At 39.2% G+C, this 13,561-nt stretch overlaps 1 protein-coding gene across 1 annotated transcript; it reads right to left on the bottom strand.

Annotated features, from left to right (window-relative positions):
* Positions 1-3,350: 3,350 nt before the first annotated feature.
* Positions 3,351-11,885, bottom strand: LOC117306785 (protein kintoun-like). The gene is made up of 4 exons (XM_033791298.1): positions 10,373-11,885; positions 9,434-9,603; positions 6,536-6,685; positions 3,351-4,698 (listed from the first exon to the last, which is right to left on the bottom strand). The coding sequence occupies exons 1-4, from the start codon at positions 11,877-11,879 to the stop codon at positions 3,643-3,645; spliced, it is 2,883 nt and encodes a 960-aa protein (XP_033647189.1). The 5' UTR covers positions 11,880-11,885; the 3' UTR covers positions 3,351-3,642.
* Between the last annotated feature and the right edge of the window lie 1,676 nt (positions 11,886-13,561).

Raw genomic sequence — 13,561 nt, 5'->3', positions numbered from 1 at the left:
TGTTTGTGTTGATTGTTTGTAAGTAATTTTGATAATTCATTATACACACTTCTGAATTTTTCGTAATATTCGATCAACAAAATGGGTCCCAGCCATTGACCTACATATTATTATAATAGAGGTCAGTGGCCAAAACCCGAAGGTTGTGAAAATAAATTAATAAATTAGTTTTAGTTAATTTTTCTTTGTTCAACCTAAAATTATTTAAACATTACCCAGTCAATTTCCCTTGTGGTTTATTACTTCGACAAAGGTATTATTTTACAAAATGGGGCAGCAACTTTGAATTTAACTTCGTAGTTTAAGGGGCAATCTGTTAAAGGGACACACCGGCTCACCGTTTACGCAATTTAAGGCTGTAGAATCATAAATAATGTTTTTATAGATCATCAAAATGTCACGTAATTAGCGAAAAATGATTTTTAAAAAACCAAAAAGTGGTAAAAGGCTAGCGTGTACGTGTTTCCAGCCGTTGCAACTGTCAAATCTTCGTGACATCGTCGCACAATGTTGTAAGTAGACTGGTGCTTTGTTTACAACGTTTTACTACGACGCAGCATAAGGATCCTGTCTATCCATAAATTATAAACAACCAGCATAAACGGATCAGGCAAATCCTTCGACGATGGAGGTAGTCGTGCTTCGACGTACATCCAAAGATCGTCACGAAGAACACAAAAAACTAACCCAGAATATGATGGGACAGTTACAAGTAAACAAAGCATTTCTGGCACCAACTAAGCCTACTACTGTACTGCATAGCCATGATGCAGTTTGGAATGCGATCGTGGCGTACATGCTCCCGACGTGCTACTCCTGTCCTTATTCTATGCTCCTATCTATTTCGGTTTCGTCCGGCTATCGTCTCCCATAACGGGAGACGATAGCCGGACGAAACTGAAACAGTTCTAGGAGTACCGACGTGCCAGGACCCAACTTCATAATGCCTGTATGGCCTATAGAGGCACAGAAATTTGCTTAGCACAAAATAGTATTGCATAGCAGCAACTGATACCTTACGAATCTTACGTTAGATTTTTCACCATTATTTACATTTTGTAGCGATAATTTGAATACATGATCTTTTTCGTCAGTTACTCGTTAATAATTTTGTGGAAAAAAATATTTAAGTAACTTTTAGACGGCTGGAAGTAAAACTAGCCCGGAAGGTCACGTGATTTTTTGTACCACTTTTTGGTTAGAAACCTTTGTTTTTGTTTTAAAATGCTCAAAAACGGCCAAATGTGATGATTTTTTTTAGGGACTGTTCTTCATTCCTGGAAGACCGTTGAATTAATTTCCTAGTCTATTTTGTAGCCCAAATAGCCCAATTTGGCCGATGTGTCCCTTTAATGTTCATATTATAATGTGTAAGTCGATCGAAATAACTCTCTGGTCACCACTTTATCCTTCAAACTGGTACCATAGTCTTGGTTCATCGCGTTCAGTGTGTGCTTAAAGGACACATTCAAACTGCAGATGGCGCTGATCCAGTTGTGTAAATATTGAGACTGTAACTTCTTGGACCAAGACTACGGACACCAACGTGCCGAAGCAAGACCAATGCCTACAACTTCATAAAGCCTATAAGCACAAACAATTGCTAAGCATGGAATAGTATTGCTTATAGTAGAAAACAAAGTTTGCATTGTGGCTGGTGCGGCCCAACTAATTTGCGCCCCAAAAAATTGGGCCCAGTGCCCAAACTCCGTAGCTGTAAAGCAGATAAAAATGGTTAAAAGATTCGTTTGTCAAACACAACATTGTAGGGAACCATCCGTAAGTAATGTGCATTACCTGGAATTTTAGACTGGTAGCCCAATTCTGCTCAGCATGATTTGTCTCTGAGTAGCTCATTTGGGTGTTATGATAAATAGCAGTTTTAGAGTTTAAGGTTATTAGGTTATTATACTTTGTCTATAATGCATGTTTAAAAAAATTCTGAGCTAACAGCAAACAGGAAGTTTAATGTGTGTCTGGCATCATCTTAATGAGTAAGGAAATTAACAGTAAAGGAACATCGAAATAATAAATAAATAAAATGCTTTTTCAGATAATATGAACATTAATATTGTGTTTTTTTTAAACACAAACTATATTTTTTATTCCTGAATTTAACAGCTATCACATAGACAATTATGATTTCATTAATGAGAATATGTTTCAAAAAAATAATTCAAGTACAATTTGATGTAAAAATAAAAGGATAACAAGATCAAGCTTTTACAACCATAAAGCAACTTTCAAAGGTGTAGACTTCTTCACAAAACGGTCAATAAGATCTCGTAATTTCTTCAATTCAAGGAATTAACTCAAAATTTACTTTTGAAAACTTAATCCACTGAAATCTATGCATGAACAATCAGTCTTGCATTAATAGCCAAAAAATCAAAGTTTATAAGCTGAAGAGGAAATATGATCCTTTGCATAAGACCCTTCCCATAAAATGTGTAAATTTCACAAGAGAACACAAATAACACTGGAGCTGATCTGATTCCTAGTTGGAAAGCACCCAAAAAAACAAAAACAAAACTTAATACAGAAACAATTTGTTGAATTTGCGTGACAGCCGGTCCAAACTTGATTCAGTTTGTTGTGACTTCTGCCATCCTAGCTTTAACCCCGTTTTTTCTTAAGAAAAACATATTTTACTTTTTGTTTTCCTTTTTCAGGATGCATAAGTTTGAGGAAATTGGGCCCCAAATCTGCAATTATAAAAATAAATGTTTAATTCTGACATTCCTCTTCGAAAATATCATCAACAAATAAAATGAGGATTTAAGAAAGCTATACAAAAAACATTCCTTGAGAAATAATACTCCTTTAAGAAAGAAAAGGCTAACAGCCCACAACTATTAATAAAGATTCCAACATTTGATAGAATTGTCAATTATAGCAACAATTTTATTAAGGTTTAAGATCTATTTTTGTGTCAACATGTAGACACATAACACAGAAACACACAGCTTTGTATTACATACCCTCTGTGGACATTCCTTTGTACTGTGCACTTAAGGAAAATCCTATTCTTCATCACTGTAAAACAAAAACTGTATAAATGTATTGTAAGCCACATAATGTTTCGAATCCCTGCCTTATGTGGACCTCTTTTGTCCTCATGTCCACACTTCGTATGTAATGCTTACCTAGAAACAATAGCCGAAAAACAGATCAAATTAGACTTTTTCCCACCTTTAAGACAAAGCAAACTCCGATAACTAAGTTTGTTTCAGAAGAACCAACAGCCATCATTTAGAGACCTGTTTGGTTAAAGGCAGTGGACACCTTTGGTAAACGACAAAGACCAGTCCTCTCAACATGCGCATAAATAGCAAACCTGTGAATATTTGACTCAATTGGTCATCAAAGTTGCAAGAGAATAATGAAAGAAAAAACAAATCTTTTGCTCATTTTTATCAAATTCTGCACAAAATTATCTGTGCAATCACTCAATAGCCTTCAGACCTGAAGTTTTTCATTAGATATAAGTATTTGAGTGAGATATTAACTCTTTATTATTTTGTTATTTCAGAGGGAGCCGTTTGTCACAATATTTTATACTATTAACAGCTCTCCATTCTTTTATGCAAATAATTACTTTGAGTAATACTAGTGTCCAGTGCCTTTGGAGATGGTTATATCTTACTCGTCGAGCTCAAACATGACGTCATTGCTGAAAACCACAGCGCTGTTAGTCCGATGATCCTGCAGCTCCAAGGGAATACTATCATCTTGGTTGTCATTTTGGTAACATTCTGTTGCCTTTGTATCGCTGTTATGTTGGACATCTGCTTTCCCAGTTTTTGGATCATCTTTATCAGCTGTTTTCACACTATGCTGCGCGGCGGCTTTTCCTTTTGCTGTGCTCTCACCTGGGTCATTACCGTTTTTATGCTTCTGGTTTTGTTTTGTGCTGACCGTTTGTTCCTCTATCTTCTCCTTAAACCCTTGGTTTTGCCTGGCGGCAGCGATATTGCCTTCAGATGAAGTGGCACGAAGTGGGTAGCTGGATTCGAACCACGCTTCCTTCATCTCACGCCTGTCTTCATCGAATGCCATCGCTCTCTTCGCAGCATTCATCTTTTTCCGTTGACGCTTGCTAGATTTGGGTTTCTTCTTCTTGTTCCCATTTGGGATGACCGTACCACCATCATCACCACCGCTGGAATCGCTGCTAGTCTGTCTCTCCATGCCGCCTCCCATATCTGGGAAGACGACCTCCTCCAGAAACTCCGGCTCTTCCTCTTCGTAATTGTTCCCGCCCCAGTAGTGGATCTCAGAATCGCTGGAGGCACCTTGATTTTGAGATCCGTCCCGAAGCTTTGTGATGAACCTCCTCGGTCTGGGAGGTTGGTATCGTTTGTTTTTACCCTTTGCTTTTCTTGGACTGTTACTAACCATCGTCTCGACAACGACATCTTCACTGAAACTTACTGACCTCTGACTTCTGCGGTAGTGGGTTCCATCTTTTAAGACACTTCGGAGGCCAGAGGGAGAGCAAGGGGTTGAAGACGGACTGGAAACGTCACTTCCAGTTGAGTCGTCTTGCTTCAGGTCCAGCTTGAGAGAGGCTGCGACATTGGAGATCTCTCCTATCACAGCATCGACCACTTTGTCTGTGACTGTACCTAACGCAGCATCTGACATGGCTTCTTCACTTGATCTATAATACGCTTCTGGGTACCCATTCACTTTGGGCTGAAGGAGAAGTGAAAAACATTGAGAGTTAAATTCAATTAACATTTATTTTCGTATTGGTGAAAAAAGGAGATTAGGCCTAATAAATAAATTAAGTACAATTCTTTAAGTCAAAGACAGTCAAGAACAGGTGAAGAAAATATTTAATGAAATGAAATAAAAATTGAATGTAATGGATACGGACAATATGAGTTACAACCTAAAATCCATCGTACCCAATTACTGGTCAATGTAAAATATAACGCAAAGTTCAGGCCTTATCCAGTTATTAAAATATCTGAGGTTTTCAGTTTTGTGGGCATTGCCTCACCTATGGGCAGAGCATTGATGCTTGATTCCCGCACATTGTGTTAAATGACAGCAATGAAATCATCTATGCAATCTTTGTCTTTGTGCTATGGTGCAACTTTTTACCCAATACAAATAGCTCCTAGTACTAAACAAAATTCCTGTAGAAAAGATATAGATTAGGCCTATAATAAAAATAACATTTACTAATTGATAAAAACAGTAAAGAAACGAAACTAGAAAAACAAAAATAAATTAATTTCTTGTGTAAATAAAAAGTACAATAATGCACATGTATTAGGCAAAAACATTCAAAGATACAGCCAAGAGCAATTAAAATACACAGGAAGGAAAAAGAAACAGCTTGAGCTTGAAGGATTGCCTCAAAGAAACAAAGTTCCTGTCTAGAGGCGCTCCTCTCCAGCTGGTCCTAACATATTGAAATATAAAAATACATAAATATCCAAACAGCAAAAATCAGGAATAAAAATGCACATAATTTCCATTTAGTATAGTGCATTGCGCTAAACCCGGTTCATACTTCCTGTGTATTCAAATGCGATACGAATTTGACGTGAACTTTACGTCACAACTCAGTTTTCGCATCAATATTGGCAAGAGAGTTGACCACAACTCAACAGCTGCGAATTATTCGTTGCAAGTATGTGACGTCAACACTCGTATCGCATTTACAGGAAGTATGAACCGGGCTTTATCCATAAAAAACTGTTGCATTGCTCGGTGTGTATTGTCATGTTCAAAATATTGCACTTGCACACAATGCGTTCTGCAGGATGGACAAATGGGGCTCCTGTGTCCAAGGGAATTCTGTCCACGGGAGATTCGGTCCCCCATATTGGAAATTAACGTGGGCAGGAGGAGGATAATTCGAAAGAGGGCGCTATCAGAAGAAGTTTGTACACAGTTTGTCATATGGGGGACCGAATCTCAGGGGGAAGCATTTCCTGGAGACAAGTGAATAAATATATCAAGACTTTTTAAGTTTTGTGGCATGCCAGGGAGGTCAAGCACACGGGACTCAAATCAAACTCTGATGTTTCTGATCAGCAGAGTGTGGGTTCGAGTCCCTGTCTTGACAACAGTGTCATTGAGCATGACACCTTAAAGGCAGTGGACACTATTGGAAATTACTCAAAATAATTACTATCATAAAACCTTACTTGGTAACGAGTAATGGGGAGAGGTTGATGGTATAAAACATTGTAAGAAGCGGCTCCCTCTGAAGTAATGTAGTTTTCGCGAAAGAAGTAATTTTTCAAAAATTTGATTTCGAGACCTCAAGTTTAGAATTTGAGGTCTCGAAATCAAGCATCTTAAAGCACACAACGTCGTGTCACAAGGCTGTTTTTCTTTCATATTGTCTCGCAACTTCGACGACCGATTGAGCTCAAATTTTCATAGGTTTGTTATTTTATGCATATGTTGAGATACACCAACTGTGAAGACTAATTGTAAATCTCGACTGGAGCATTTCAAGGGCACCAGGGCAATGACTAGGGGGCATGGGGCCAGTGGTTTCTATTCTTACCTCTAACTCAATGACTAGGCTGTCCTCTGTGGCTTTTATAACGCCACAGTCCATCTCACTCCCAGCAGACCGTGGTCGTCTCCCTTTACGTTTCGTTGGCATGGCGGTTACGTGTTCACGAACATTGTCTTCAGTCAGGAACAACTTTTCCTGCAAAAATGAAAGTAGACATGTTCAAACCTTACAGCATACACCAAATATGTTGACCAATATCTATACATTTCTATCTAAAACTAAATAATTACGAGGAGAGCTGATAAAAAAAAAAACAGCAGTCGATTTTATGACAAGCTAGGATTAATCCTATTTCGAGTTAGGACCAGTTCCCATGCTTACATGGGACCAGTTCCCATGCTTACATCCTTACGGACTGGGAGGGGGTAACCCTGTTTCAGCCCCTGAAGTAGGAGACAACATGTTCCTGGTAGCAGTTGATTTGGATCAAAAGTAAAAAATGTATGTGTAGCTCTCACCTCGAAATGGACGTCCGGCTTCGTGATGTTAGACGATTTCGCATAATTGTTTTTGGGGGTAAATAAGAAAATCCCCAATAAGTAATTGTCACTAACCAGCAAGAAAGGAAACTACCAGAAAACCATGAGCTTCATGTCACCCAAATCCTAACGATAGACCTACAATGGAGTAGGGCCATCGGCTGAGAGGTGTGTACAATCATGGGTACAAATGTAAATATCCTACCTCAATACATGATAACAGGACTGTAGACTGTTACTGTAGATTACCATCTATTGGCATCCTCATGTATGCAGTGCACAATGTTACTATACAACTTGGACCATAACTTCCTCATACTAAAACAGCATGTAACTTCATCAAAGCATAGAAATCTCTCTCTTTAGTAAGTTCACGTCAGCATAGAAATCTCACTCTTTGGTGCAACAGTGTACGGTATACATGTAGGGTGCAATGGGTAACGCACCCAAATAAGTGCTACTTCATCAGTCAGTCAGTGAGCTGTGACACTTATTCCACAAAGTACTATTACCCTACCCCTGCCTATTGACTTTCAAACGTGACATATATAGCTTCAATACAGGTCACCTCTAGTCTTTCCAAGTCTTTCCTATCACTTATCAGTGATTCAACAACAAGGAAGTTCAAAGGTCATCTGTGTTGTATTAATAGATTTGGAATTTCTGTTTATTGTGGTAAATCAAAACAAACAAGTTTCCTGATTGACAAGTTGGGAAGAGAAGTTTTTACAGGACTGCAAGGACAATGCATCTAAGTTTGTTATATAATTTAATTTTTCGAAATTTGTTGTGACAGACATGTTCACTTGTGTGAAACTGACAGAACATTTTCTATATATTTTTGGGAGGGTAATTACTTGCAGCTGAGAACCTAAATGGCTACCGGCCCCAATTCACCCAGTGATACATAGTGAGGATAAATGGTTATCACTTATCAGCAGCATAGCCAGGCTTTTTTGTTCACCAGGGGAGCACTGGGGGGGGGGAGGGGTCATTGCTTTTCAGTCGGTAATTCTCGATATTGAGAATTGATATTGTGTTAATGTTTTCTCAAAAAGTAAAGCATTTCATGGAACAATATTTCAAGAGTAGTCTTTCACCTTACCTTCTGTAAACCCTGTATGTTATTTGTAAATCTATGAATTTTTAATTTTTTTTCTGTACCGAAAGTGTCCAACGGCTTTAAAGCCATTATACACTTTCGGTAAACAGTATTGTCCAAGTCCCACACTTTGTGTATCACAACTTATATATAAAATAACAATCCTGTGGAAATTTAGGCTCAATCGGACATCGGAGTCGGGAGAAAATAACGGGAAAACCCACTTCTGTTTTCGCGCGTTTCGCCGTGTCATGACATGTGTTTATAACAAATCCGTAATTCTCGCTAACGAGAATTTATATTGTTTTGCCGTTTTCTCAAAAAGTAAAGCATTTCATGGACTAATATTTCAAGAGAAGTCTTTCACCATTACCTTCTGTAAACCCTGTAAATTATTTGTAAATCGGTGAACTTTTTTTTTCTTCTTCTGTACCGAAAGGGTCCAATGGCTTTAACAGAAAAAACTACTTGACAAATTTCGAGTCGGGCACCAGCCACAATGATGCAAACTTAAAGTCACCTGGAAATATATATATTTTTTTCAAACATAAGAGTTTATGTTTAGTAACAATAAAAACAATTTCTTTAGTAATTGTTTGTCACGATTTATTCGTTAAAAAATTAGTTAAAGTTGTTTGGGGGGGTTGACTCCGTCTACCCCTTTTGTGATGTCAATCAAGGCAGACTTTGCCTTGATGCGTAGAGTAAACACACGTGCAAAGTACATGCAAGTCCAACTCATTGAGTTTGTACATTTCAAAAAAGTACAAAACAACTAAAGATGGGGTCAGTCTGCATGGCTGGTCAGACTCACAAGAGCAATAGTGCCTAGTGGTCCAGTCCGACGTCTTTTTCAGCACTGTGCAACATTTTCTCTTCAAATATCGCGCCTCGATTGACGTCATGAACAGCGCTCTCTCGGGTCGGGGCCTACTCTTAAATTTGTAAATAAGATAAGAACTCATTTTTTAGTAACTGCTTATTCACATTCCACTCATCAAAACATATATATTAGTGACAAAAGCTTTATTTTGACAAAATACCACTTCCAGGTGACTTTAATGTAATTTAAGCTGGTAACCAGTTTCTGTTAAGCAATACCATTCTGTGCTTACATAGCAAGTTTTTGTGCTTAACAGGCTTTATGAAATTCGTCCCATGTCACCCGCAGTAAATACAAATGAAAGGATTAGTTAATTCGACCATAGAGACAAAGTCTTGGGCCATTACAAACTGAAAACGGCCTTTTAATCTCTTGGATGAAATATCAAGGCCTGGGAGACGACCTTTAAGATTCCTTACCTGTAAGCCTCCATCTAGAGACGCACCAGCCTTAAACCCAGACCATTCTCCTTGGGAAGATGTCGCTTTGTGAAGGAGCAAAACTGCCTCTGTGGGCTGGACGTCCAACTCCATCTCTTTAAGTACACACTGAGGTTGAAACGCTAAGTGTAATGCGAATGGTACTGTGTCTGTGTGCAGGAAAACAACAAGGGATTCAGTTTAGAAGAAGGACCAATATCAAATTCCTGAAAGGTTTTATGAGATGAATCTGTAAGAAATTTCATAACGTTTTAGAAAAGGAAAGGGGGGTTTCTTAAAAAAATCAGACCTACAGAATTACATAGTAGACACGGAGGTCATTGCCTCTTTTGGCTCAGTCTTGGCCTTGGTCTTGGCCCATTGCCCCCTTAATAATTTTCAAATGTAAGTGCCCTTTGCAAAACTGAATTGGCCTTGCCCTCTCAGTGATGAATTGCCAGGCCTGCTCTTAACAATTTTTTAAAAGAAAGTTTTCATTGCATATATTTTTTGGTATAATTTGGTTTGTAAAACAATTATTTCATTCAATTTAAAAACTTTTAAAAATATCATTTTCTTTTCGTAACTTTGTAGTGCATCTTATGATTTAAATTGTGGAGAAACACATTTTAATGTGTGTATTCGTTGTGAATTTGTAAACATAGTTTAAACTGAGTTTTTGCACAAAATTCTCATTCAAGAGTTTTGTTTACAAGAGGCTGTGTCGTCATGGTCAAACATGGAATTATGAACTGTCAACCAGTCCCTCCGTATCATTTCTATAGTAAACAACACTCAATGCACGTGCAATAACTGATTGAGTTCTTAATTCAATGAGAGCCACATACATGCTTGGAACATGACAACAGAGCCCCTTTAAAGGGAACAGAACAAATTAAAAACAAAATTCATCTCAAAAAAATATGTCAAGGGTTCTACCTCCACTGATGCTATCCACGGCTGTGAATTTCAGGAACACCGTTGAACCATCTTCGGACATCTGCTTCTGAAGATCCTGTGTCTCTATTGCAGCCACTTGGATGATGATGGAAACAGTTGCATCATCTTGTCTGAAGATATAGGAAGGGCATCTTGGCTTCGTAGTCTCAGCTTGGTCTGCTCTTGTGGAAGCTTTCAAATTGATGCCTTGGATGCTCTTTTCTGGGCTGGATTGAGAAACCTGATTTTTATGATCTAAGAGTGGCTCGTCTTGATTTCCTTGGTCTTCCCCTTCAGCTGCTTTGGAATCTCCATCAGGTTGGCAATTTAGAGAGTCTTTAACCGACGTGACAGAAGACCCTGCAACAGGCTTTGGAGGGTCAACCTCTGGCTCTTTGTCGTCAAGGCATTTGGGTGGAATCTCTTCTATCAGGGCTGGTTTCTCCAACTCAGGTGCAAACGATGGCAGTGCCGGGATGTCAGGGGGTAAAACGGGAAGGGTAATGGTCAGGCAGGACTTGCTTTTGTCAAACTTGGCACTTCCGTTGTCCTCATCGATAGGGTATGGCAGCGACAGATCAAGCTTGTATGAAACAGGCTTCTGACACTCCAAGACTATTTGCTTCTCGAAGACATCCAACCGCACTGATGCGATTGACTTCAACAAGGGAAGCTGTATCTTGACAACAAGTTCTTGGGGTCTCGTTGTGGGCATTGAATCCGGAGCGTTGGTGAAATTCTGCATATCGAAATGTCCCCTGTGAGTGATACTGTACTGCGGTTCAACGGGTCCAGGCTTCTTTCCAATCTTCTTAGCAGGAGGGTTGCCGCTCTCAGACTCTTTCTTCTTATTGAACGGATATTCAACATTGAAATCTTTCAACGCATCCGTTTCGCCGGATGGGCCATCTTTGCTTTTTGTTCTAATAACGCAAGCCCTGGGTTGGCCCATGAATTTCTTTTTAGTCATCTTTTTCATATTGGCCTGATCCAGTTTGACCCCAAAATTTGATTCGATGACATTGGCGGCAGTCTCGTCCATGAGCTTGAAGAACCTCGGATCTTTCTCCCCATTCTTGAAGCACTCGGGATGGAAAACACAGTCATAAACCATACATTTCTTTCCACCTTTGTCAACATCTTCCCTGCCCGGAGCTAGACTATGAGGTACCGACCACTGGGTACCAACTTGCCCGTTGTCTCGGCGTACAGTAGACGAGCTGGGCTTGGCTACTTTGTCGCTCTGGCATACATTGATAAACGCCTTCTTCTCTCCGTCCACGTTTGTTTTGATTACGTATCCAGGCTCGGGATTCACGAACACAACATCAGAGCCGCGATTTCTCTCCAACTGAGCAATTTCCTCTTCGTATTTTTTTCTATTTTCAGGGTCGGAAATCTCCTGAGCATATTCGAAGAAAAGCTGTCTAAACTTCTCGTCTTTTAAAGCTTTGGTTATTCTTTCAACTTCGTCTTTAGTCACATCGAGGTCCCCGGACGACGCCATGATTGTTGTTTGTTTTCAAACGTGCAATAAACTAAACTGTTGCATGATGATAGGATAATTATCATAAAACAGCCGTAAACAGCTTTACGAAACGCATCTAAAATGTCAATAGGTGGCGCACTTACATTTTCTAGAAACGTCTCCGACTCAAACAATGGGAAATTTTGTGGGGAAGGGGCCCCGGGAGTTATTTGTGATTTTCTTCCGGTGTCGCAAGCAATTATGTCCTTTACATATGCAATAATATACGCCGGACGGTTTTGCATATGCAATCATGTCCGGACGGACACATTTGCATATGTAGTTGTGTTCGCCCCCGTGCAAAACCGTCCTTGCAGTAAATTAAACGCCCTTTGGTAGACGGAACACGTTCGCCATTTCTTTTACAAGCTAAGTTAGGCCGTGTCCGAAACGACGACTTCGGCTACAGCTACGGCTAGATCAGCGCGTCTACCAGTGTTGAAGAATAGCAGAAGCGCGCGATCTAGCCATAGCTGTAGCCGAAGTCGTCGTTTCGGACACGGCCTAAATGTCATGAATGACATAGGAAGATGTGATGCAATCATAAATACGTGAATATTCGTGCTGCATATACGTAGGTTCGGTGCATGCACGCTTGCTTACGCGCGCACATACAATGTACAGTCATGTACATGTCCACCGGACGTTTTTGCATAGCCCCGGACACGATTGCATATGCAAAAGTGTCCGGAGTGGACAGTATTGCATGGCGGACACAATTACATCTGACACCGGCGTCGTGATTTATTAGGATCTGTCATTTTTTGCAGTATTTTTTGGGGGAGTATTTTTTTCAGTGGGGGCCTATAACAACCTAGGAAAAACCTAATCTGTATTCGAACCGACGACCAGGATCCTGTACAGCGCTTAGCACACATGCAACAATAACAACCTAATGATTGTTCAGGCCATACCATTAGTTTTCTTCCTTAAAGGAAAACATTGTTTTTTTTCGTTAAAAGGTGTAGACCTGAGGCCAAAATGTTTTGGTATCACCTTCAAAAAGAAACCTAGTATGTCTATATATAATACATATCATAATATGCACACAAACACATTGCTCTATTTTCGTGTAGTAGACCGTATAAGCATTGAGGAATAAAGCGATTATATTTGAATTCAATTGGATTTGTGGATTGTGTGGTGATTTTAAAGAATTCTGGAAGAGCCAGTCGACATCTGGATCTGGATATATTATTCTCAACGCTCTAACCATTTAGTCCCTGCACCGCCCGAGTTTGCTGAAATCCAATTTCTCAAGATTCTTGCAGTTAATTACTGGAATCGTAGTTCAAATTTTAAAAGATAGCCATGGCTTAATGTGTATGCACAATTTTTTACCCTTTCGGTAATATTTGTCTAAAAGTACAAGTTCTCATGGGAACAATAAATGCCTATCGTTAAACGGCTACGGTAATTTTTATGGCGAATATTTTTGTGCACGGATAAAATGAACACAATAGCTTTTCAAGGCTTTTGTATGGCTCAATGCTCATACTGATTAAATGCGAAGGTGTTAATTTTCGACAATATCATCATAAATGATGAACAGATTCCTGTTTACTAATGAGCGTTTTATTTTTCGTAAGAGCTAAATTATTTCATCATCATTAGCTTCGACAAGTCAACTGTGAAGGGAGAATTAATAACGATCTATAACA

Source organism: Asterias rubens, chromosome 1 (genome assembly GCF_902459465.1).
Source record: "Asterias rubens chromosome 1, eAstRub1.3, whole genome shotgun sequence".
Classification (NCBI taxonomy): domain Eukaryota; kingdom Metazoa; phylum Echinodermata; class Asteroidea; order Forcipulatida; family Asteriidae; genus Asterias; species Asterias rubens.
Note: the sequence above shows the minus strand (reverse complement) of the source record. Positions and strands in the feature narration are given on the sequence as shown.